Source organism: Zosterops lateralis (assembly GCF_965231275.1).
Source record: "Zosterops lateralis genome assembly, chromosome: 6".
NCBI classification, from domain to species: domain Eukaryota; kingdom Metazoa; phylum Chordata; class Aves; order Passeriformes; family Zosteropidae; genus Zosterops; species Zosterops lateralis.
In genome coordinates this window covers 54,337,100-54,364,493 of record NC_139761.1, presented here as the reverse complement: position 1 = coordinate 54,364,493, position 27,394 = coordinate 54,337,100, and the positions used below count along the sequence as shown (strand labels likewise).

The 27,394-nt window shown below is 42.8% G+C and overlaps 1 protein-coding gene across 7 annotated transcripts; it reads right to left on the bottom strand.

Annotated features, from left to right (window-relative positions):
• Nucleotides 1–137: 137 nt before the first annotated feature.
• BTBD10 (BTB domain containing 10) lies at nucleotides 138–27,394 on the bottom strand. Of its 7 annotated transcripts, XM_083863424.1 has the most exons (10): nucleotides 27,337–27,361; nucleotides 20,966–21,011; nucleotides 20,146–20,304; nucleotides 7,698–7,891; nucleotides 6,760–7,045; nucleotides 5,044–5,146; nucleotides 4,214–4,334; nucleotides 3,008–3,205; nucleotides 2,336–2,446; nucleotides 138–1,176 (listed from the first exon to the last, which is right to left on the bottom strand). In XM_083863424.1, exons 3-10 carry the CDS (start codon nucleotides 20,244–20,246, stop codon nucleotides 866–868), a joined length of 1,425 nt encoding a protein of 474 aa, XP_083719550.1. In that variant the 5' UTR covers nucleotides 20,247–20,304; nucleotides 20,966–21,011; nucleotides 27,337–27,361; the 3' UTR covers nucleotides 138–865. The 7 variants fall into 7 exon arrangements, with proteins under 7 accessions (XP_083719550.1, XP_083719551.1, XP_083719552.1 ...); XM_083863425.1 differs by lacking the exon at nucleotides 20,966–21,011; XM_083863426.1 differs by lacking the exon at nucleotides 27,337–27,361 and having other exon boundaries at nucleotides 20,146–20,275; nucleotides 20,966–21,067.

The following is a 27,394-nucleotide window of genomic DNA, read 5'->3' as shown; positions in this document are numbered from 1 at the left end:
CCTGAAATACGCTGATTATCTTTAAGAAATACTTGTTTTTCCCTTAATATTAACCATCCTTCCCCTGAGGAAAGAAAAGCAACTACTTGCAAAATTCATAATTCACAGATAATTCAAGCCCATTAAAATAATGGAAACTTTATTTGCATGAAAAACTTGTTTACAATCATTAATAAATGAAGAATGAACCATTTGCATTTTCCTATTTCATGACACTTATGAAAAATGTATTAAATAAATATTTGTGAACAGCTTAAGGTAAGGCAAAATTTAAGATAAAGCCCCTGTCTGTTGTTCACAATTTTTGAACATGGCTCACGCTGCAAACAAGTGAAAAAATTCACTAAAGAACTCGAACAAGATGTTACGTGGGTCATTGAATCACGTCCTCAATCCAAAAACCCAAGAGTTAAGTAGTTTTGTGCTCAACCATATACAATAACTTCAAAAGGGTCAATCTATTCAGAGCAAAACTATGTACAGTTAATACCTTTGATAGAAGCACTTTGTTAGTATTGTGCAATACATTTATAAAAAATGGCTTCAAATTCCATTTCTCAACCATTTGTAAAGTGCTGCTATCAATTCCCACTCTGCTTCCTGACCCTGTGCCACGACAGCGTTGCCGCGGAGCGGGGCCAGGCCAGCTCACGAGTCACCAACGTCACAAACCTACTGGTAAACACAGACACGAACGTCACCGAGCCCAGCGCCGGAGCCGCGCTCCTCCCAGAGCAACCGGGCATCCCTCGGGGCCCCGCTGCAATATCCTAAACACCGGAACACAATGGAGAAACTGGCGTTGCCGTGTGGGATGAGCTGAGGACAGTCACCGTGGGGAGCATGCGTGCGGGGGGCGGCGCGATCAGAGCGGGGGGTTCTGGCCCTCGGCCTCCGGCTCGCCGCTGCTGGGGGCCGGGTGCATGGGCAGGATGTCCAGCTCGTCCACCTGCGGCGTGGGGTGCATCACCACCAGCTGGTCCTGCGGGATGTCCGCCGCCGCTGCCGCCAGGTTGGTGATGGATTTGCTCTTCACGCACTGGAAGTCGACGTGCCGGCTCTTGCCTTCCTCCTTCTCCCACGACATGCGGATGAACGGCCGCTGCACGTAGTTGTAGATCACCTCGGGCCTCCCGCCCGGCCGCTTCTTCACCTTCTCCTTGTACGTGGGGTACCCTGGAAAAGGCAGGAGCACAGCCCTGTTAGCACTGACTGTACACAGAACAACACCACAGCACTGCTGGGACACACAGCACAGCCCCATCAGCAGTGATTGTACAGAGCACAGCCCCCTCAGCACTGATTTTACACAGCACAGCACAGCTCCATCAGCACTGACTGTACAGAGCTCAGCCCCATCAGCACTACTGGGACACACACCACAGCCCCATCAGCACTGCCAGTGCAGAAGGTTTTGCTGTGTCCAAGTCACCTCTCCCCTGTCCCCTGACAATGCTGTCCATTTTACACATTACTACAGGGCATCAGCATCACAGTTGGGTGCCACAGCTGTTCCTTGTCAAACCAAGAAATGCCAGCAGAAATAATCTGCTATTAGCCAGCATTACAGGCAGGGCCAGTTCTTGTTTAGCTAAAAGGCTCCCACCTTGTTCAGCTGAAATTAGTTATTTTAGAGCTCACCACTTAAAAGCATTTGCTTTTTCTTGGCAAATTACAAACGTAACTATGACAACTTGGTGAGTGAATGATAGAAATCCTGCTAATTATAAAGGCTGGATTCTAAAATATCTGGGTCAACAATCAGAAGAAAAATGTAATGCAAAGAAAGCCAGTTCTTACATTTACGATAAAAATCAGATTATTCGGTGAGATTTTACAGAGCTGCCTCCTAACTTACATGTTTATTTCAGATCAGTATTTCTTTGCACTTCACTGATCCTCTGCAAAGTTTTGTACTTCCTGAAAGAAGATTTGCCTGCCATTTAGCACAACATTTTTCATTTCACACCCTGGAAAGGACACCAGCCCAAGACCACAATATGCAAAGCTGCACTGTTACTCAAACAGAGCACAGAGAAGATTTTGTGTGGAAAGTAAAGGGCAAAGGACATGAGATGCAAGTCATGAAGGCAGTAGAAGGCACCCAAGTTGTCTGCACAGAGCCCAGCAGCCAGACACAGCTCGGACACCAGTCTGGAGCCCATAATCAGGTGTTCTAGCTGGGTACCATTGCCCCTCTGGCCATCCTGTCACCAAACCTCAGCAGGAAAGACAATATCAAGCCCTTGCTTTTCCAGCTACAGAGAAAACCATAAAGCAGAGAAGTGCAGCAGACGCTGAAGGAAAGGGAGAGTACCAGCACTGCTTCCCTTACCTTCAATGCCCAGTCGGATCTTCTTGAGGCCCCTTTCCTTCAGAACGGATTTGGCCACGTCTCTATTTTCAATGTACTTGAAGAATCTATACAACTTCGTGCTGTAAATAACTAAAAATACATTTTAATGAGAAAAAAAATCCCTATATCCAAATATTAACATTCTAGCCTTAAAACACAGAAGTTTATCTTTTCCAGTGTTTTGCTTTACTCCACTATTTCTATTTCAAAAGAGGGGGAAGAACTCAAGAGAAAAACAGCTGAAGATACTGGGAAATGGGTTGGGTGCACACCTTGCAGGGAAGTACAGTCCATTTACAGATGCTTAAACTCACCATCCACACAACTGTAATACTCCAAAAATAGTAACACTTCTTTTCCTCCAAAAAAACCTCTAGTTGTTCTCCCACATGACTCCTACTCACTTCTCTCCTCAAGCTCTTCCTGAAGAAGAGCTTTTTCTTCCCCCTCACTGGTTGACAATACCTTAATAATAAAAATTAGCTTCTCTTTTTAATTACATTGGAGCATAACAAGCAACATATGCTTCTGTGAAACAAAATATTTAGCAAAATTACCCAAACTAAGAGCCTTATTTCTGTACAACTTCAAACCAGCACATTCACTGCTACCTCTACCACAGCCTGGTGGGAACAATGAGGATAAACTTACTTTGTGAATATTCCTCTCCCATTTGGGGGGGATACTCTTCATCCCAGTCAACAACATCATCATCTGTCAGCACAACGATGTGGCACTCCCTCTCCCCACTTTGAGCACTGGCTACCATTAAGGGGAGAATCATTTCTTCCAGGTAAAACTCAAATTGCTTGCGAGCACCATCATTTGACAATTCATGCATGAGAGCACCTAGAAGAAAATGTTAAGCACAGGCATATTTGAGAGCTTGGTAAAGAGATGAAGGCAGCAATAAAGAAAGAGTAGATCTGTTTATCTTGTAGCATTACTGCAGACAGGTGTAAAGACACTTGGTCTATAAGCTTATGTAAGTTCAGACCTTGTCTGAATATTGACCAGCCTGTCCTGCAGATATTAACACAGTGTTGGGCAGACAGAGGGGTGACTTTGGGACATCCTTTACATTTTACTACTGCTAAACACTTGATAATTGTGCAAGGCTGCTCTTGGTTTTCCTAAAAGAAACATCATTTAAGCCAGTTGCTCAGAGAGCAGAGCACACAACCCACGTTTCATAAGCAGCAGCTTAAAACCAAAGCTTCTCAAAGCCCTCAGGGCAGGAGCTGCTAAATCCCTGTAAGGACAGAGAGCTCAGGCATGTGGCAGGGTGGGTGGCCCTGCTGGGGAAGGCACAGGTGTCCTGCACAGCATTCCCAGCAGGAATGCCACAGGCTGGCCCTGCACTGCACACACAGGGAGAGCACAGCAACCAGAGGCACAGGCCAAGGCTTGGGCTGTGCTCAGGGGAAGGAGCTGGAGAGAACAGCACGTGCTGGGAGCCCTGGAGCAGCCCACTCCACCAGGAAAGCTGTGCTACTGCCACCAGGGAGACAGCCTCATTCTCCTAAGCAAGGAGCTGAAAAAATTAACCTCCCTGTCCTCTGCAAATGTACCGCTGAATGTTACTGTATCTGTACTGCAAATGCAATCATAGAGCTAAGTATTCCACAGGGGGACCACAGCACAGAAAAAGATGCTGAAATATCAGACATTATTTTTCAAAGAACATAAAGCCAATGGTTTTAGGGCTTTATTACGTAAGAGATAAAAAGGGATGGATTTTATTCATGTAGTGCCAGCCATCTTCTTTATCTTAATAAAGGACATGATTTAGAATTAACACACGCACACTTAAGTCAATTTGTATAATTCAAATTATTTAATAAACTCTGTACTTACTCAGATCTCTGCATTTTATAGTACTATACTCAAAGGAGATACAGAGATAGTCACATGCTTCTCTCAGTTCAGGAATGGATATCCCATCAGGACAGCGTATCACCCCAGTCTTGTAGTAATCCTGCAGGATGCACCGAGAAAAAACACAATGCACAACATCCACCAACAGAAACACTTCATCATTTCATTCATTATACCTTCGCCACAAAGAAAGCCTCCAAATGTAAGACAGCAACAAATGTTAAACTTTGTGAATCTTCCTGTCCCCAGATTTATCAGTTTTCAGAGCTGCATTCAGAGTAGTGAGTTCTGGTTAAAATTATTATTTAAGTGACAACTATTAATACTGATAATTTTGCTTTTATCTATACTCCATGGAGCTCTTCCCATTCCAAGACTGCTGACAAAGCAGCCCAGCAGCTCTCTACTTCCTTGTGTGGATATTAAATAAGGGACCATTTCCATCTCAGACTGAAGTTTGCTTTACTCCTGTTAGCTATGGGAAGTTCCCTTCCAGTATTCTGTTTCACCTAAATTCAGCTCTAGAAGGGCAAAATACACCTGAACTAAACCCACAGGAAAAGGTGAACTGATTGCTGGCAGCAGTGATGTTTGGTTTCTTTTGTGTGTACTCTCTCTCTCTCCAACTGTCACATATCCATGTCTAGGAAAAGGGGGCTCATAGCAAGCATTTTCCCCCCCTCTACTAAACAATATAAAGAGCAGTATCTATGCCATCCACAAAAGTTAGATATGCAGGTAGGATTAAACCAAGAAGTTTTGCTTCTTAATAGTGCTTGTCCTAACAGGATTTGCCCCTAAAAACTCACCAGAATAGCACGAAACACAGTGGAACCAATTCCTTCAGCAACTTCATACTCTCCTTTTTCATTGGGCCGTGTAAAGTTGTGTTCTCTGCCTGATCCAAACATCCTGCTCGAGAATGAAAGTAATTTGGGTTAGAATTCCTTACTATGGTTTTCTTGCTTGTAAATAAGAAAAATAAAATGCAAGAAATTGTACAAAAATTGCAGGGGAAAAGCAGTGCATTCTGTTCAGCTGGGATTATGTTCGTCACTTCATGATCTGATGTGTCTTTTCTGACCACTCTTCAAGAAATAATATTTAGAAAAAGGCAGTCTAACAGGATACAGGCTTAAGGCAAATAATACATTATTACAGTTACTTTTACCTCCTGTTCCTGCTTAGTGTCCTGCAGACTGACATTGAGGAAAAGTGGGTTTATAAATAACCTGCATGTTAGAGCAGTAATTCCATATCTTTATTAACCTACTTTTCAATTAGCAGAGGATAAAATAAGCTTGTTCCTTGAACCAATCCCAAAGGGAGAATAACTCAGCATCACACATGCACAAAAAAACCCAGTGCATTAGGCAGCACCACTTACTCTGAGGCTGGACATGGAAAAGGAAACTATTTCAATGCTTTTTTTCAGCTGATACACTTCCAGTCTGTCTAGATATTCACATGTATGCATGTACTGTATTATATACAAGTGCTTTAAATCAATTACTTAATTCTACTCATTCTTACTTCCATTTATTTCCTTTGACAGTTTAGACAGAGAAGCATTTCTTGCCTTCTCTGTGACTCACCAAACTTTTCACAAAATAGGATCCCAGGTACTGTTTATCCCACACTGTGGTGATTTAAACAGAGCAAAAATTGTTTAATCACATTTATTACCTGCACTGTGGCAAAAAGATTTATATGTAAGTATTTTAAATATGATTATATCCTTATGTGCTGAGAAATAGCTGTATTTTAATGAAAAAGCCAAGTCCAAAGTGACACAGACAAACCTTTCTTTTCTTTCTTGATGCAAGATTTTAAGTGGTGCCCTCTGCATTTGGACAGGGCAAAACCAACCAGAATTTGAGCAAGTCAAGAATTGAATCTTTTCCCACCAAGCAAACATGATAAATATGTTGCTCATTATAGTTTCCATGGAAAACATTACACACATATTGTGGACTTGCATTCAAATGTTGATCACTTTGAGCATTCAGCCTCTCTGCTGAGTGGCTCATGGCTGTTACACTGATTATTTGACATTTCAGAAGATAAATGGACTGAGCTTGAACACCATCAGAGTAAGCTCACTAAGCAAAATAAATACCTTCAAGATTTTCCTCCTTGCTGTTTTGTCTACACTCACTATGCTACTTTGTTTTATGAAGCACCTAGCTTTAAAAATTAGGAAGAATGAGGCAGATGCAACACAGAAGCAATGACCAGGAAGACAGAAAGAAATGGGAACATCATGAAATGGTAATTTATTTATTAGCTGTCATCTCTAGGTAACAGACATCTCTTGGCTTCCCTGCCAAAACCAGAGAACTTGCACTTGATTTTTACTTAAAGACATTTGCAAACTGGTAATATTAAACATTAGCAAGATCGGCTGCAGCAATGTGAGTCCAACAGCTATTTAAACAGTTCAACTATCCATAAAGGATTTATGGCTCTCTGTATCAACTGGAGACTAAGGAAAAAAAAAAAAAAAAAAAAAAAAAGATACAAACCTGCCCAGCATTGTGTTAGGCTGTGCAGTGAAGATGGAAGGATCTACAACAAATCTGGTGTTGTCCACGATGAGCGTTACTCGCTCGGAAGTTCTGACATTCCGAGCTCCCTCTTTGCCATTTTCATAGACAAAGACCATTTCCCCCCCGGCCTTGCAGCTGCCATCTGAGCTGGACTGGCTGCTGTTCCTGCTGCTGGTGCCCATGCTGACCACAGAACCATTGGGGGACGTCTTCTGGGGCCGGGGGCTGCTGGGCCGAGATGAACTGTGATCCTTCTCCCGATCTTCAGTGGCAACGAGGTGGAAGGAGAAAAAACAGGAAATGAAATTAGAGATTTACAGGAGTGCTATATAGTTTGAGTCTTTCCAGGCACAAAACACATCAATTACAGAATTTAAGGACAAATTATTTTGTTTAAATCTATTCTGGTTAAAAAAAACTTCAAAAATAACTGCCCATTTATGAGATTCTAGACATCAAATCCACCTCATCTTCCCCAAAAGGTTTTACGAAGAGAATTTACTACTCTAGTATTGAAAAAGGAACTCAACATAATACAGAAGTTATTGCATCATAGTTGTTGCCACATCTCAAAGAAACAAACCATGGTTTGTCACTTAAAAAAAAATCCCTATTTCCTCTATTTCCAAATACCTAGACCCTACACAGTAAAGGCAAAGTATACAGTCAATTATCTTCTAAAAATTAGATTGTTCTGGTGATTTGAACTGAGTAAGAGGAATGTAGGAATACACACTGCAGACTGAAAAAAAGGTTACAGCCTCTCAAAGAAAAGTATGCCCAGCCCAGGGCACATGTAAAAAAATATCTCTGTTGTGCCACCAACAAATAACACTTTTTATTGTATTCCTTTAATAAAATAGTACTCAAACTTAGATAACTTTAATCCTGAAATGGCAGAGATCTGCACACACCAGAATGATACTGTCTTGTTGGTGAAGTGACATTCCTGATGCATGGAGTGAGCTGAGACTCTGCTCTTTCGTGGGATGAGTCACGAGATCTGTCACTGGACCTGCGCCTGTCCCTTGATCTCTCGTGTCCACCACTCGCACCATGGAGGCTCATTTTGGTGTAGTCTATTCCTTTAGCAACACGGGATGAGGTGCTGCAAACAGAAATAAGTGACAACTTCAGCATTTCACAATTTCAGAGACATTTACACATCTAAATTTTCAAGGCATTCACACTCTGTGGACATTTTTCCGAAATAAGGATTATCCAGCTCCATTTCCTTTGTTGTACTCATGATTGTATTTACAAACAATTACTCGGATCGTTAAGGAGACAGCAGGAATTACCTGTTTGCTGCTGTGTGATTGACAGAGACAGCACCTGATCAGCTGAGCCTGCCTGTGAAGATGGATTCACACAAATCTCTTCCAGATAAGGTAGGTCAAATACAAATGAGCATTTTCTTTCTATTCTTACTGTTAAATTAAATGTTCTAAATAAATAATGATTTATTTTTTTCCCAGTGTAACCTATTTTGGCAAAACTTTCTCAGACCACAGGCTGACTTTACACTTCTCCTGCAATTTGCTCTTTGCAAAGGTAGTCAGTCTTAAATGAGGGGACACATCAAGACACCAGCCAAGAGTTTGTTTCTGCACATTCTGTTCTAAATTTTCACTTATTCTTAAAAGGAACAATAGTAAGCCACCACAACCCCAGCAGCAAACATGAACTCTACTATCAAAGCCACGACCTACCAGACTGTCAGTTAAAAGTAGGATGTTTGTTCCAAACCAGCAAATTTAATATAATAGTTTAAGGTGTTCTAGACTGTGATTGTTACATTACTCAATTTAAGATATCAATTACATTTTGCAATTATTAAACCAACCAACAAAACTAGACAGTTTTGAGATCCACAACTCTCAGGAACTGTCTAAAAATTAAAAATCAACTTGCAACAGCTATTGTTGAATTTACCAAAAATCCTTGTATCTTCCATTTATCCTCTTTAAAAGAGACAAATTTATGTCTGGACAGCACAGACACGTCTGTGTTCCTTGCACCCCACCAGAATTCCTAAAGCAGTTCCTTTGCTGTTTACCTTTCAAGTGTGAGCATGACAACACTCCTTATTAATGGGTTTAACTGAAGGAATTGCCAAAGCCTCAGAAGTAGGGGATAACCCAGACAGACACCTGCACAGCTACAAGGCCTGACAGACAAAGCAGAGTCATGATTTCCCAGAGGAACCTCAATGCCCCACTTGCTTGCAGCCTGCAGATCCCATAACTCCTACCAAGAGACCTGAAATCATGACTGCAGGAATGCTGTAGGAGAACACAGAGGTCAGAGTGCTGGCCTAAGACAAGCACAACAAATATAAAATCATTCACTGGACAAGCAGCTTGAGCAGTGTCCTCTTTAGGCTGCTTAGAGGTAATGACAAAAAAAAAAAAATCGAGGCTTTCCATTAGCGCAAGATGTTGCAGTGTCAGGTTTCAGTGATTGATAAGAAGAGGAGCTTTACTGAGAACAAAAAGGCTGTGACAGATGAGGGTTTAGCACAAGGCAAGGAGTCAGAAATGTACCTTCACTAAGGCACAGGAACTTCTCCCTGCCTGAACGAGGGCAGGATCTCCTGTCAACAAAGCACAAGTTTGGTGCAGAGGGAATCTGCTGCAATCCTCTTCCCTGCCAAGCTTAAAATATGCTTCACTAAGAAACGCATCTTCAGAATGTGGAGTCAGCCAAAGGTCTATTGAATAAGGAAAAAGAACTGCAAGCCTTGCTTCTGGCTGAAAACACTCAGATTTACAGTCCAAGAATAATGATCCAAGCACTTCCATTAAAAGGAAGTTTCCTGAGGACTTCCAATGCAGTTCTGAAGGTATTAAGATTTATAACATTTCAGCATGGCTAACCTATCTCCTTACTCGTTTTACCTCTCTATTAGAGAAAGGTAAATTCTTTATTTTTAAAGTGAAATGTGCAAAAATTTGCAAGAGTGAGATCTGTAAACCTCCAAAAAAGAAAAATCAACAATTTGGGAAAACCTTTGCACCTTTTCTTTGAGACAGACATATACACACATAATACAACCATTTTAATAGATTCAAAACACGCCCATTAATTATTAGAAACATGGATTACAGTCTCGAATTCAAGACCAAAGTCTAGCTCCACTTTAAACATAACAATATTCACTACTACTACAGCTAAACTTCAAAAAAAAAAGATTTATTTTTTTTTAAAAGAAGGTCTGTGTGTTATCCATGCATTTGTATTTGCATGCTATGGTACAATCAAGGGTGCCACAAAAAGGGGGTGTGTACGTGTGGAGTACTCAAACACCTACATAGCAGCCTGGTGACAAAACATCTCTGCAAATCCCAATAAAGCCTCATGTGATCAGGCCTCTGTTGAAGCACAGCTTTGATCCTAGACCTGATAACATTTCCAACCATGCTGTGAGAAAACAGAGTTTTGCAGGTGTCACATTTTATAGTATCAAAATGCATGACTCACTGTTTCTCAGAAACTAAAGAGCTCTATTTGCTTTAAATAAGGGAAACACGCTAGAAAATGAAACTGAACCACCGTAATGGGATGCAGGCTTATCACGTATTTTTGGCAGAGCAAACACGAATTCCTCTTTAACAGAGAAGGCAATTAAAATGTGATTCTTAATCCAGAAAACCATCTAAAGCCACATTACCCTCCCAGCAGTGATTCAGAGTTCCCAGTGAAGCAGGCAAACCCTAGTTAATAATCTCTCCCCAGGAGCTGATAAGAACAGGTGCTACAGGAAGCGACACTGACTCAGCTGGCACCTCGCTTCCTCCGGAGCCCCAAGGAAGGGCCGTGTCAGGCACAGCTGCACCTCCCCGAATGGGACTGGGGCTACTTCTGCTTTGGGGCCAGCAGCCAGCAAGCCTGGAGGAGAGGGGTAGTGCTCAGGGATTATCTATCCTGCTCCTGCTGCCAGCCACAGCCATCCTGGAGGAGCCTGGGCCATCAGTTCAGCTCAGCACACACCACACCAGGACGGGCAGAGGCTGCCAGCTGGAGGACACAATCCTTGAATAGTAAATCAAGTGCTTCTGAAACAGACAGACTAGTAAGTCATTTCAAAGGGCTGTTCAAATTGCAGCTGGCCACAGGACTCATTTGCTTGCTCCTATGTTGTACTTTCCTCCTTTAATGTACAGATTAATGCTAACCGTGGGACTGACACACCATCTATTAGCCACAAGATCCAAGCCAAAATTGGAAGATTTTTAAGAATTCAAGCAGTTTGGCTTGAGAAAACACTGCCTGAATCACGAACCTTCATTCATCTTAGTAACAGCCATCTAAAATGTCAATCTTAAATCTCATCACTGTTGAGTCACAGTTCACAAAGAACAGTTCTTTGATCTGTTGGGTATGTACCCGACAAACTTGCAGTTCCATGCGTTCAGTAGCATGATCAGTGCTACCCCTTAAACACAACTCTGCTCTACAATGAACGAGAAAACTAACAAACCTGAACAAAGAAAACACAGAGGTGGAGCTTAGCATGTCAGAAGAGACAGGCATCAGATACCTGACTAGGAAAGCTGTGTCCCTGAGCTGCTCTATTGTTACTCTGAAAAACGAGCTCATTTGTGGCCAGTACATATGAAAGAAGACCTGTGACTTTTATTTTCCTGTAAAGAGGCTTTAGAAGAAGTTGGAAGTGTTCGAAGAAAAAGACAGACATCAGAACTACCAAGTAATTTTGATTTGACAGAAGCACTTGGTCACATCCTCTTTTCCACCTCTAAACAAGCCAGGAGGTTGTTTCTGCAGGGAATGCACAAAGCCTCCACTGCACAGCAGTGATGTCAGGGACTAAGTACAGAGCTGGCCCCAGTGACGAAGGCAAGACAAATTGGCATTCACTGGGGAGTTCCACAGCCGTGATGTTTGCTGCAGCTTCCTGCCAATCTACACCAGTGGATACAGGACTGACCAAAGCAGAGCTGCCCCATTTGAAGAACAGGAACGCCTGTGGTCCACAGAAGCACCATGCAGACCAAACACACCACCAGGACTCCTCCAACAGCAGTGGAACACTGCAAGTTCCAAGTGCCAGGAAGCTGTGGCTGCCACACTGTATCCACCTGAAATCTCAGCCACAGCAGTGGAGCCGGCACAGAGCCTTACTTTAAGCCTCCAAGAAAGAAGGAAATCTGAAGGTACAATGACCATCTCACCCTGAAAAGAAGTGTTTGCAAAGTCAGCTTTCAACAGACTCCTCGGCTGTTGACCACCAGCTGCACTCTGGGCTGTGGCAGCCATAAAGCACAGCACTAACCCATGAGCAGAATTTTCTCCTGCATGCTGAATGACACATTACATTTAATTTAAAAACGTAAGAGAGGAAAAAGAACAAAGAAAACACCATTTTAAACCCTCATCCTTTCATTCACTAAAGCTGGAAAAAGCCCCATATATGTAAGGCCACCTAGTACCCAAAAGTTTATAAAAGGGAAGAACATCTTGCTTTATCAATTACTTTTCTACAAGGAAAAAAAAAAAAAAAAAAGCATCCTTCCCTGCCCCCAAATAAACAAGCCCAAACCAAAACAACCAAACAACCTCATGAATATTCATGTACTTTGGCAATATTCACAAATTCAATACTCATTTTTCCCTGGCTCCAAAGGAATACTGGAACATGTGCACTACACCCATTCAAGAACTTTAAGTCAGTCATAGAAATTATTTTCCCCCTCAGACAGGGATCAAAGACGTTCTGTCTTTGTAGGGGAATGAGGCATTTTCTTTAAAAGCACTTGCCTCATGAAGAAAACCAAATAAGCTCAAGGTTTTATTTAAGCAAATCTATTTAATATGATGTGAAGGAGGGAAAAAGAAGTACCATCAAAATGGCAACTTGTCATAGTGGTAATGCTTCCTATTTTTGCAGTTAAGGGAAGAGCTGTTTTTAAAAAATGTAAATGCTCTTCAATTTAATGATGCTTTAGAGTCATCTGTGGAAGGAGAGCTTCAGTTTGTCTTTATACATAACAACAGATTGCTTTGAATATATTACTAATTATTAAAAGAAGTCATTAGACCGAATTAATTCTACTGCCAAAATAATTAGCATGTATTCCAACATAAAAACTCCACGTGCATCCTACTGAATACTGCCAATAAACATACTTGTTTTATAAAACCAGCTCTTGTCTACACAGAATTATGGTGCTTGTCCAACATAGTTATTACTCCCAAACCCACCCTGAAACCCTAAATAAATAAAAAGGACACAGCAGTGGAAAATTAACCAAGATTTTTACCCTCTCCCACCCATCTATCTTCTAAAAGTTCTATTAACTCTCTTTACAATATAAACTTAGATCCACCCTTTGCTAGGGTGATTCCCATAATCAACACTTGTAGAATCAGGCTATAGAGCTTTATCTAGACACTAAGTTACAGCTGCCATGCTCCGAGGCTTTAGAAGAAATCCCTTCTGCTCATCCTGCCAGGACTTACACAACGACAGCGCTTATGCCCCTCTTCCTCCCCCTCAAGCCTGTTCTTTGTCAGCAGACATTTCAATTGACCTGTGCACACAAAGGACAGTACTTTGCCTTTTCCTCATTTCTCTCCTGAATAATGCCCGCACATTGTTCCCCTTAACAAATACGCACCTTCCTCTCGTGTCTATCAGGGAGGAAACACAGAAGCACGGGAACAATTTCGGAATCAGGGCACAAAGGAATTCTGTTCCTTCCAAAAAGGCAGCTTTGAAAGCCAGATCAGCATCCTTTGGCATTACTTGTTAAGTTCGGCATATTTGATATTTCCATCGTTTCTTCAGCAGTTCGGGGCGCCGTCAGCAAGCCTCACTTTTCCCTCCATCCCCTTTCGCTGCGGGCTGAGCGGGCTGAGCGCGGCGAGGCGCTGGCACAGCGCGCCGGGATTCTGGGCGAGCCTGACTCAGCCGTGCGTGTGCGCGGCTGACGTGTGACCCCGCAGCCATTGGGCCCCGCGCTGCCGGGCGGCGCAGCCAGCCCCGGCTGCCGCAGCTACTCCGGGCCCGGCACACGCGCGGCGCCGGGAACACCGCACCTTCCCGGGAACACCGCACCTTCCCGGGAACACCGCACCTTCCCGGGAACACCGCACCTCCCCGGGAACACCGCACCTCCCCGGGAACACCGCACCTCCCCGGGAACACCGCACCTCCCCGGGAACAGCGCGGAGTGTGTGAGCACAGCGCGGCCCCGGCGGGACTTACAGGGGACGGGCCGTTTGTTCCCCTAAAGTCTGCCTGGATTAATGCTTAAAGTGAATTCACCTGAGTTATAAGCTGGAGCAAGAGAACGAGACAGCACAACCTCTGTTTTTTAACTACAAGTACCCCTTTGCCAGTTTAAGCTTTACCCTTTTTCCAAGTTTAAGCGAGGGAAAATGTACTATTCTTCGTAATAACTTAAACATCATCAGTATCTAATTATATGAATCAGTACATTTACCGAGCAGAAATCACTGTGCATTTGCACATCAATAGGTCATCAAGGCAAGCCCACCAAGCAACAAAGTGAATTAATACACGAGTCGGCAAAATTTTCTAAAGATTTTTTGGCGGGAGGATAACTAGGCACTATGAGACAGCTTTATTTAAATTACTCTTTTTAGAATGTCTGCAGGCTGTTCTAAGGAGTCACAACACACTGGAGGAATAGCTTAAAAGTAAGTCCCTACAATAAATAACAATCAAGATGTCGCGGGGTGGAAATTAAAACATGATGCAAGTTGAAGAAATGAGGAGCACTGTTCAGCAAATAACTGCTGTAATAGAGAGGGAAGGCAGTAGGAAAAACAAGAGACTTGTGATTAAAAAGGCAGGAGAACATCGGCATTCCAGGCTGAAGAGTCAGCTCTTTACACATGGAACAAAGATTTCTGCTTATACAATTTCAATTACCCGAACCACTGAATTTTCTCCTGGTTTTAGGGTTTTGTGATGGTTCACACAGGCACCCTCCCCATGCCCCAGGGGAGGAATAACCATCCATCTGCCTTGTAAACCCTTTTTTCCCTTTAGTATAAGCCAAGGAAGACATGGCTATAATAAGCTGCATGAAAAGCATGCTGGAAAAACCTCTCTCAGGCATTTTTTGCCTCTAATAGAACAGTCCCCCAGCAGCAAGAGAAAGTGCCCTGGTTCCCTAAATGGGGTCTCTTCTCCACAGCAGAATTAGGAAGTGTTTTCTTCTTTACTCCTCCATCAGACAGAAACAACGTGCCATGGATAGATTGGCTCCCACATCCCACAAAACAACCCCTCAGGACAGGACACTGACCCCCCAAAATCTTACAGAGACACAGTCCAGAAGCCACACTTGACTTGAGGTTCCACGTAAGGAAGCCCTCAGAAAGAATCCTCACTGCTTAATTTGGGGGCTGCCACAGGATCTTCCTTCAGCTCAAAGCAGAAACTCTGTCAACACTTTCCACCCTCAAAATTCTTTAATATTCACATAATTCTGGTCTTCAGTGGGTTCTCTCAACCATGAGTAATGTACTTCTTAGTAAGGCAGTTCCATTTCAGGAAAGGATCTCACGAGTGAAGTGTTCCGTTGCCAAAGGGATTTCTTAAAGCAGCAAAGACTTAACCTTTAGGAGGGAACACATTCACACCTTATGACTTCTACCAAGCTACCCAAACACAAGACCTGCCTAAAGAATGCTGGTTGCTTTTATTTATATACCAATTTCTGCTCCATTTTCAACATGGATGTTAAATAAAAATCAAACTAAGAAACTCAGAGTAATATTATCCTCCTTAGAACTGGAAAAGATCTCCATTTGTTAAAAAAACAGCTTCAGAAGTTCAAATTCAGAAGAACTGGGACCAAACACAAACTCTATGCAGCCATTACAGTTTCCATTCTCAGAGATTAAAGGTACAAACAATGAAGAGAAAAGTTGTCCATAAAAAAATTTTCTAGTTCTGAGCATAATCACCTCTAAAGTGCTTTGTGTGCTAAATAAACGTGCCAAAGTCCACCACAAATAATATCTGATAACATTTGGTAAAGGCAATTTGGGTGCTGAAGAAGTTCAGGAGGATTTAGTGCATGGTTTTGCCCAGGAAGATCCTAAGTTTCCCTTCTCAGCAGTGTCAATGAGCTGTCATTGAAGACATGAAGGATGTCAAAAAGGAAATAAAAACCCCAGTCCCCACAATTCTAAGATCAGTCACTATACATTTGGTACCTTACAGAAGATTAACAGACTGATAAGCAGTGTTTCTGAAAGTTATCACTATTTTTCTGGATGCCAAGACCAGCTCTTCCCAGCCCACCTCAGTTTCTCCTGAGGGCTTTCCATCCTGCTGCCTACAAAGGCCAGATGAGATTCTGATCTGCCAGGCTGAAATTAGGAGCAGGCATGTCTGCAGTGAACTGAAAGCAGGTGATGCACAGTATGACCTGAGCCCATGGCAAATCAAGCCTCATTATTTTCATGCCATACCTCGTATAGGCCTGCCCCATGCTGCAAAATGTTCAACTGCAGAGATCACAGGAAGAGAAATAAAACCTGTCCCACAGTGGAAAACAGATTATATATTTTGATATCCTTCCACAGATGAGGAGGAGACTCTTCTGGGGATGCTTCACCTACTTTACAAAATACTGAGACATGGGGCACTTCCATTCACAATCCACGAATGCATCCTCCCAGCCAGAAAAAATAATACTGGGGGGGGGGGGGGGGAAATCCCAGCATTTAGCATCTGCACAGTAACTGCTCATCTGTGGACAAGATTGAAAAAGCAATTGAAGATTTTCAAAGATCCAAGAGTTATGGCAACAGAATCAAAGCAGAGTCACATTTTGTTCATAAATGCAGTAGTGCAGGCAAGACTTTGCATCTAATAATATCTAAACAGAATGAACAAATAAGAAACTGTCAAAAGGGACTAAAACAAAAGCAGATTTAGAAAATTAAATCCAGGATAAATCTTAAGGAAGAGGCAAATTTAAGCCAAAAGTTTTTCACCACAACTCTAGAAAAAGCAATCAGTACAAGAAGAAAAACTCCCGACACTATAGAGAAATTATATGTGGGAAACTAATAACTGATGAAAAATTGAATAAGAAGTACAGAACAGCAACATCTAATAATGAAAATATTAATTCAGAGACCATTTATTTAAGCCTTCACCACTGTTAATTCAACATATGGTTCCCAAACACTTTCTTCCTGATCTTATTCAGGTATTTAAATAAAAAGCATCTGCAAGAATTTTCTGTAATGGCTTAGACAAACAGGACTGTTTGTATGATTATTTAGTCATCTTTAACACCACATAAATTCACCCTGACAGGTTCTGCAGATTTATACCAGGGATCATATGCATTATATTTTTAGTCCTTATTTTCCATGTCTCTCCCTTCTGAGTCTTCCATTCCATTGCCCACCTCAAAATAAGTAAGAAACAGGAGGAGAGAAAAAACAACAGTACAACTTGGCAAGTTTATAAAACTGGTCACTCACCAAATTAGGGAGAACAGGACATAATGCTGACCTGTACGAGGCTTCAATCCATTCCCCTTTGGACAGCTCTGCCCCATGTCCTCAGCCCCAAATAGACCCTTGACCTCCCTTGCTGCCACACAGGCCCTACACACAGGGCTGCTCACAGCCCTAGATTATGTTTTCTATGAGTCAAGAAAATTATCTAAGCTATTTTAAGAATGTTAAGGCTGGAGGATTAAACACTCCAAAGCACCAAGAAGTGACAAGCTAAGCATCTATCTCCTGTGTTGCTCCCTTGTTGAGATTATTTATTACAAAGCTCTTATTTCGCCATTATGTTTTTCAAACCAGAAGTATTCTCTTCTTGATGATAACAAGGTGTATTTTGAGTAAGTCAAACAAGACTGGTGTACTCAAACCTTTTAATGTAACAGTTCTAGTTACATTATTACAACTTACACTTCCAAATGCATTTTTCCCCCTTCACACTAGTTTTCACATAGACTTTCACTTGTCTGGAGGAAAAAGTGTCAATTAAGTCAGAAACTATAGTAATGTGTCTATATGCAGCCACACAAAATCCAATTATTTTGTTCAGGCTTTTGAATAAAGTACACCATTTTCCAATAATTAGATTCTCTGAAGTAATCAAGTATCTCAAAGTATTAAGGTAACAAAATATTTATCCTTATTCATCCATTATTCTATTACAACCTCCGACTATTATTTAGAATCTCAAAGATTTCCAAAAACACTTTCTTTGGGGAAAAAAAAATAAAATTATGAGATGTAGCTTGAGTACTATATACCTAACACACACATTAAGTTTCCATAAAAATGCTGTTCAGCATTGGAAACAAATTGTGTTTTGCCAGAAATACATCCAATAGCTGCAATTATCTTTGAGGCATAGATTTCCTACCTTTTGATGTGTGACCCTTGAATTCAGACTGCAAGAAATGATCAACAGCAGCTTTTCTGAAAAGCACAGGCCATGGGTGTCCTTGAGTTAACTCCTATCAGCACCAAATAATCTTTGCAGAAAGCTGCACAGCTTTTTATTGAAACATTTCCCCAAAATAGATAATCCACCCCAGACCACACATGGTCAGACATGTGTCCTGTTCCTCTGGGCTGGATTTACCCAGCTGCAGCTTCCAGCTACCACACTTTACTTCAAACTTGTCCACTGACTACAGTTCATCACCATAATTTCTGTGACTGATCAAGAGCCATTGTTTAACCTTTGGGTTTGCCCTGTCTCAGAAGACACTCAGCAGCTTCTGCACCTCCGGGGAAGATGTTGATTAGAGGCAATTCTGAACTGCTGACACCGGACTTGGAGTAACTCCACTGCCCACCCAGGAGCCCTTTTGACCACATGATGTTGCTGGAGAGTCGTGTTCCAACTCTCCCTGCTGTGGCAGTGCCATGTCCTTGACAGGTGACAAACAAGACCGTGTCCTTGGCAGGAGACAAACCAGGCCCTTGTCCTCGGCTCCCCCTGTTAAACCCTGAACTCGGTCACAGGGAGAGCACGTGTCAGACCTCTCAGACCACGGCTGCTAACGAGCCCCTTTCAGTTCCTGACAGCCCCATCAGAGCTCCTCTCTCCCGTGTCAGTTTTAGGTTTGATTCCAGATCCCCGGAGCTGAACCCCCTGCCCTGGGCTCGGCAGGGAAGCGTCGGGGGCACTCCCAGCCCCACTCCCAACACAGCCCCGTCCTACCGCCCAGGCTGTGCCAAACCAAAATCCTAAAGACGGAGCAGCTTCACCCTCCCCCAGACACCACCACCTGAATAAAAACATCAGCAAAGCTGCACCCCACAGACCCACCCTGACCGACAGCACCAGCCACCCTCTGCGGGTCTGCTTCACCACTCCACTACCCACAGCACAGGCCTCTAATTACACGGGTCTCCCCGTGAGCCTCTTAATTACTGCTGCATTCTTCTGTCCTGCCCTCTTGGATTTCTCACAGTCATTCCAGAATTAATGGCAGGAAAATAACCCACAGTATTAATTGCCTACAGAATACTTTGGACAACACTTGAGCCTAGTTTATCTGCATCTATACAACTAAAATGTGAAATGAGTTGCTGGTATTGAATGTGCTCCTTAGCTCTTTTCTATCCTCTTGCCAGTAGGAAAGCTTGAATAACTAACAATTTTAGCTTGTTAACAGAGATGTTTCAGTTATATTTAGCACTTCTAAAAGGGCAAAGTACTTAGAAGATACACACTTATTTGGATGCTTAAAGATCTTTCCAGCAATATGTTTCTTCTCATACATTTGCAAGGTGACTAACTGCTTTGCTTAGTTCCATTTTTGAACATTGTACGCTGGAAAAATACTAATTAATTTCACCATTTTGACAAATCAAGAAGCATTTAAAAAAAACATTCTTATTGTGAGGGATGCAGGCAAAAGCAAGATATGACAAACAGCTTAACAAAGAAAGTGCAACAGAGAGTGATACTGGCATGCAAGCAACTGTTAGTTCTCACCATGGACAGGTTGCACACATTTTAGGGATATAACTCCTAGCAAGCACCCCCAAAAAATTAATATATTTAATCACTCAACCAGTGCTTTGATATGCATACAAGGCATTTTGTGATTTTTGGTTTGGTTTTTTTTTTTTCTTTTTTTTTAAAGAAAAGGATTAAAATGCAACCCATGGCAAAAGAACTCTAAGCACAGATTAGGGAAGCTGACAAATCAGGTCAGAAAACACCTTTTAAAATAATTAAGAAGCGTTCCTTGTAAGAAGAATTACAACGTTCATGACAGGACTTGCCACAACCAGATACAGTAGCCTTTAGGATGGACTTTCAGTGTAGATTTTGAGATGCAATAGATGGGACACAGCACCTACCTTGAATGTTTACAAAGTTTACGAGGTCTATTATGCAATTTCCGATCCCAATTCTCTGGATCACTGGAGTTACTGTCATAAGGATGAGGCCGTCCTGCCATTCCACTGCCAGCTTCCTCACACTACTGCTCTGAAAAGCACACATGCAGCACTCACAACCTACATCAAGAGAGCAGTGTTTACCTTTAAGTAATGCCACACAGGAAAAAAAAGTCAGACATGCAGAATTTAGTGTTGTTAGGTTTCGATTTTTTAAATGCAGATTACAGAAAAATAGGATACACTGAAGCAGAAATTGCAGGACAATAATATTTTACACATTTTGCTGATACCTGCACTAAAAAGAGTATTTTGTTATAAGAAATATAAATGCTGGCAGGCAACTTCAGTTTTGCAACAATTAAATTCACTGTGTCCAAACAGAAAAGTCACTGGTTATAAAGCACAAGACAAACATATCATGATTTTCTTTCAAATGTACAAAGTTAATTCAAAGGAGGATCCCAAGTGGAGAACAGAGACCAACAGTTCTATGATTTGAACGGCTGACCAAGAGGAAAACAGAATTAACATTTATATCTGAGTCCTCACTCCAAAATGGAATCAACAGCAATCCTTAGAAACACTCAACATGGTCCAGTTTCACTGACTTTTGCAGAAAAGTCACAAAAGCTTAATAAAAAATAGATATAATAAGTACCCTTCCTTAAGTGGGGTCTGATGTTATGTTCACCTCCCTTCAGAATTCTCTCACACATCAAACCACCCTGTGACTGTCAGCAGAGACAGCCAACTTCCAAAGGCTGGTGTTCAATCATACCTCTAAGTGACACTCGTGGCAACAGACTTGGATAATTCACAATGACCTGGTTACAAAAATGATAAAGCAGCCACAAGTGATCAGCTGATGATTGCAAAACATCTGAAAAAAAAAATTGAATTACAGACAGATAAACCTTCCAAACAACAGGAAGTCTATTATGTTTCTTTACAATTTTAAGCTACATATTGTAGAAACATCATCTCTCTACTTCATCTCACTCTTAATAGACTTGCATTACATTCAGTGAAACATCCTGTGTGGAAGTGAGTCCCAAAGCAATTGCGACCTCTTTAAAACAAAGTTACTTCTCAAATAAACTGTCCTTTAAGTCATGGAAAATGGAATAGCTCTCCTGGCAAATTTAGATTCTCCTAGCTAAATTTAGACCCAAAAGTTTTTATTACAGGGGGAAGAAGAGAACAAGCTTCTTAAAAATGTTGGTTGCATCCAAGTTTTGCCTTCATGTTCGGTTTTACCCAAGCAAACAGGTTTAATACAAAATATACAGTCTCCACCACAGGGTTGGGTATTTTTCCTGTTACAGTTTCTATTATTATATGCACTTTGACTGGAAGACTCCTAAGCTCAGGTATGTCCATATAGAGTCAGGAAAAGGAAAAAGCATTTTATTTAAAATCACAGGAAATATTCAACTTTCTCATTAAAAAAAGCAGCCCTGATAAGCATTTCATTGTGTATTACCTGGACAGTCAGGTTAGCAAAGCACAGTCAGTGTGTGAGGACATTACACAGAGAAGGTTGTAGGATCTACACACATTTATCAGGAGAAACAAGGAGAAACCTACAACCTGTGTCAGAACAGAAAAAATATTATTAAGGAGACAAGCGGAAGGAAGGCTGGTTTCTAAACCTAGGAGCAGTCCTTCCCAGCTGAGGTGCAATACCATGCACACAAGCAATACAAGAATAAAGACATTTTGTATCCTGAGTTGAAACAAACCGTCTTCATTATATTGAGCCTCTCCAGGCAGGTACACAGGGAGCCTTGCTGATCATGGCAACAGCAGCGTGTGCCACACAGAGGCAGGAGCAGCAATGTCCCAGGGACACCACAGCTCCCACCGTGCCATCACCCAGCTCCTGCCTCTGCTAGGCCCTGCTTCATCCCAGGCTTTGCTAAAGCACCACAGCAGCAGCTCAGGCCTCCTGGAGCACCACACGCTTCTTGACAAGCTGTTGTTTCTTTGCACAAACCCTCTCTTCCCTTCAAAACCATCCAAGAGATTTATGGACACCTCACCCTCTCAGGTACACACCAAAGCCTTAGGACAAAGAGGCACCCAGCACCCAGTTTTGATTCTTTGCATAAAGGCCAATATTTGAATTTAGCTTTTCTACTCAAAAGATGTGCAGAAGCAGCTGTTTTTATGAGAACTGCAGCTGCGTGGCCAATTTAAAGCCACTTCCTTAAATTGTCTCACACTCCCTGCCTTCTCCTCATCTTTCTTATAAAGAAAATTCAACAGGAAGATGCAAGTCCACACACACTTCAAGGGAAAAGCCTGTTCAGAGTAGGATCAGCTCCTCCATGTGCCTTGCTCTGCAGCTCCATGCTTAAGCCCTTACAAACAATAGATGCCACAGAAGGACAGAAACAAACAAATGGAAGTGCTTCCCATGAACAACAGCATTCCCTTCTCCCAGCACACGGGGAACCCCAGCAGTGTCGCTGATGAAGTGCCAGGCTGGCACCCAACTCGGAACCAGGGCACAGCTATGAAAGGAAGGGAAACAATCCCAAGTGTCCAAAGCTACATCTTGTGAAACTTCTTGTTTAGTTCCAAGCATATCACAGTATAAACAGTCTTCCCTCCATCCTCCACTCCACAGCATCTCAACAATTAACACTTCTCTAAAAAACAATCTGCTGTAATGCAGCCAATTTTTTTCTCCTTGACCACTGCTGATAGCGCTTTTGTGCAGACTATAAACAAATGTACTCAATTTTATTTTAAGTTTTAACAAACCTTTAAGACCATAAATAAGGAACTCTTTTGTTTCGCTCTGTTGAAAACAGTTTCTTTTCTCAATTAGAAAGTGCTTTATAAACTCTGTGAAGCAACTAACCAGTCATCCTGATTAATTTTTAAACACTTCTGCAAACACACTCTTTACTGCAGCAGAAAAGAATGTTTCAGCTGTGGTTTGGTTTTGGGGGGTTTTTTTGCATGGATTCACCCTGCAGGCAACAAACAAAGCACGTTTTGAGGAACATTCTGACCTTGTGTACAAGAGAAAAACAAAAACATTCCTGCAAGAGTACCTGGGCCCAAATTCTATTCTAAGCCTTCCATGAAAACAAGGAACCACATCTGGAATGCTGATGAAAAGGCACTGGGAGCACATGAAATAAAGAATCAAATCCAAACACCCTCGGCAGATCACACAACACTGGTATATTGGCCAAAGTGGTTGACATTCTAATTAGCTAATTAGCAATTCTCCAGGTGTAAAGAATGATTTCATACCCTTCTACAGAAAGCAAATACTCCAGAGAATCATCACCGGGAATAATAGGGAATCAGGAAGCAGACTTTAATTTCCAAAGCTTTCAGCACAGACAGCTAGAACACTTCAGATTTGCTAACACCAACTTGAAGCCAGGATCATCACTAATTTATGAAAGCTGTAGGCTACTGAAGTACAAGGGAATTGTAAGCACCCAGTGGGTTTGAGAAGTTAAAAGTCGATGTGGTAGAGCCACCCCAGACATTGCAAAACACGGTAATTAACGTGTTTACAGCACTACTTAAAGAGCTCATGAAAGGATGTATCACCCACCAATTTGTGATAGATGTCGAACAGATTATTTTAAATAATACTTAAAGGATATTCAGTTCTGTGCCATGACAAAATGGAATACACAAGGGCTGCTGAGCAGATCAAGAAAGACTCAGACATCAGGGGCTGGACAGAAGTGGACATGCACTTTTGGGAAATGCAGGACTTGCATTTTTCAAGGCACTGCAGGCCAGCAGGGGAGTAGAAAATGCTCTCTGGAAACCTCTCAGGAAAGAAGTAAAGCTAATCAAAACCAACATCAATGCACTTCCAGCCAGCCAGTCACACTGTAATTGCTGAGAATACCTGTAGGCTGCAAAAATCTGGAGTCTTACTAAAAAAGATGATTGCAATACCCTGCAATTTTGAGGCAGGGGGCCAAGATGTCTTCTGGCCACCAGTTCATCAGGTAGAGCAAAGATCTCCTGCTGAGGTGGCTCCTGCTGCCAGGACTGAGGACAACATTCAAATAACTAATACGTAATACTTCAGGCATCTACTCAGCTCTGAGCCTTGGTCAGAAGCATTTCCAAAAGCAGGACAGGTTTCAGAGGTTCCTCTGCTCTAACCTGCTCCCTCAGCAAAGTGCCCTGGAAAGGTGAACCAGGGTAGTCGGGAAGGACAAAACCTGGCATTGGTTGTGACAAAGAAAACTCCAAAACTCAGATTAAATATTTAGACTTTCTGTAAGTGGTGACGGTCTGCTGTTCACTGCCTCCAGTCATCAAAGCACAAAAGCAGCAACAACAAAAAGGAACTTCCAAGTCAGATTTACTGGGAATGCAAGCACGGTGACATTACATCCTAATTAAGAAATGCAGTTCAAAGGACACATGCTCATAATGCAAACACCACATACCATGGAAACCCATACCTGTCAAGTGAGTTTCTTGCAAACTAGTGCAGACATCAGTCACAATTCAGCCATATAAAACAGCTTTATACATTATCATCACTGAAATATTATCAAACTGACACCAATTAAAGCACAGTTCAGAGACATCCTTTGCACTACAGGCTCAACATTAACATAGCAGGTCAGGATTAAAGCTCCTCTTAATGAGCAAGTGGGGCGGGGGGGGGAAAAGGAAAAAAAACCCTGAGCAGTCACAGGAAGCTGATGGTATTCCTATCTATAGCAGCATAAACAACAGATATCCAGTGACTAGCCTGCAAGCTTTAACTTTGTAATTCCTAAAGGGAACACGAAGATAAAACAACTATTTAACACTGGAAGCAGATGACTCCCAGCTCCCCCTCTGTATCAGGGCTCATTGTGTGAAACCTGCCCAGCTCCACCTGTAAAAAGCCCAGTGAATGGGGCAATTTCTCCCTCCAAAAGCAGAATGGTGGCTCTGAGTGCAGGAAAAGGGAGCAAACCCAGCTCCTTGCCACTGTCACTGTCCCCAGCCCTGGTGGCCCCCAAAACAGGGGGAGCCGGCAGGCTCAGGGCTCCACCACTCCAGGGAGGAGAGGAAGGGCACCAGAGCAGCCACACATTTCCTGAGGAAACAAGCAAGGTCTGTACCCGTGGCTGCACCCAGCAGGGACAACACATCTCACTGAGCAAGAAAACACACACACACGGCTTTCCACACCTGAAATGAAGCCTAAATTAGCTTTCATACATATTTTAAAGAGACACATACTTCCATTGACAAGCAACAGCACCAGGCCAAGATTTAAGCAACACTGATAAAGAAAGCTGTGCTGAAAGGAACTGGCAGAGAATGAGGTTCTGATTTTTGTGTATGAATACAGGACAGAGCAGCCCCAGCCTGAAGCACACAAGCTGCAAAAAACACACAGTTTATAACAAAGTGACAGAAAACCCAACAGTGATGACATCTGTTACTAATTTAACACACAATGTCATCCACACATCAGCTGTTCACCATTTTCAGATGCAATTGTGCCTAAAAGGAAAAGTGGGCTTCAAGAAGGAATTTAGTGTGGGATGTGAAAGCTGCTTTAGCTTGTTGTCTTTCTTAACCCCCTGGCATTAACACACAAACACAAACGTGCTGAGAACACTCCCAGAGCAGCCTCCAGCAGCACCATCTGCACAGGGGGCAGCCACGAGCACAGGCAGGATGCACGGTGAGGTTTGGAGACAGAAATGGTACAAACCCAGGGGTAACACTCAAAGGCCTTTGGCAATCTGGGGCTTAATATGAAAAGAAAATAAAAATCTCTGTGATGTTTTGCAAGAGACTCAGGCCAAGACACAGAGACCTGCCAAACACAGTGCAACAGTCTTCCTTAACCACAGGGAAATGGATTTAAAAAAAAAAAAAAAAAAAAAAAAAAAAAAAAAAAAAGGAGGAAAAAAAATCATCCAGTTCCTTTTGACTGTACTTGTGTTCAAGCTATAGGAATTCCAGGCATCTGACACCAGATGATGCAGAGACACGTGTTTTAGCTCAGAAAAAAGACAACAAGTGTGCACCACCAGGTTATGAACTCTGAATAGTGTGAGGGTGATAATTTGGATTGTTTCTCTGGGACACTGGGTTTCTCTGGCAAGCCTAGGAAGGAAAGGGAGCATCTTCCAGGGAAAGGATCAACAAAGCTGAAGCAACTACAGAGCTAAGTGCTCTTTAAATGAATCACTGAATGTGATTAGTGAAGAATATAGGCAAAGAGAAATAAAGAGAACAGTGTCAACAGTCAAAAGGCTACTGAAAAGCCGGATTTTAAACACGTATTCAAATTTGTAAGAGGCAGCCAACAACAAAGAACAAAAAGACACAAGGCTCAACCACTCCTTTGGACAAAGAAGCCAGACAAGTGACAGGAACAAACCTGGGAGAGGTCTATGATGGAGCTCGATCCAAATTCTGAAAGAAAAGGGTTCTAAAGTGACACACTGGCTGGGACCAGCGATAAAGAGGAAGAAGATGCACACACAGTAGCTACAGACAAAGGTGAACACAAAGAAAAAAACTAATGACAGACAACTGCAACAAGTAATTGTGCTGTGACAGATTTATCATATAAACAGCTGATCTTCTCTGCAAATAAAATACGGTTACATCGAAAAAAAATTATAAAGATACTGAACTCATCATAAAACCGTTCGAGTGGGTAAATGACCGCTCAGGAATTACACGACGCCTTGTCAGGCAGTTCTGAGCAACATCACTGTCTCTCTAAAGGCCTCGCAGCGACTGCAGGTGCTACCAATGAACAACACAAGAGGAAAACCAGGAATTCAAGCCGTGCCCAGCCTGCCCACGACACAAGAGCTGCCGGGGCACGGCGGCAGGCGCAGGCAGAGCTGTCTGCGGGGCTTTGGGGGGTGAGAACACCGCAGCCCGCAGCAGACGGGGTGCTCCCGGAGCCTCCTCCTCAGGAGACATTCCCGGCTCACCTGGGCTCGGCTCCGGTGCCGCCTGCCGCCGCGGGGGCTCGGACCGGGGGATCTCCGGGGATCCCTGCCAATCCTACAGGCCCTGTAGCAGGGGAAGCGGCGCCGGCCCGGCCGGCAGGAGCCCCGGTATGACGGGCCGAAGGGTGCCGAGGGCCCGCCAGCCGCCCCCGCCCGTCCGCCCGCCCGCACTCACCGGCTCCGGTGCGGCCGCCTCCCGCCACCGCTCCGCCAGGCCCGGCTCCGCCGCCACC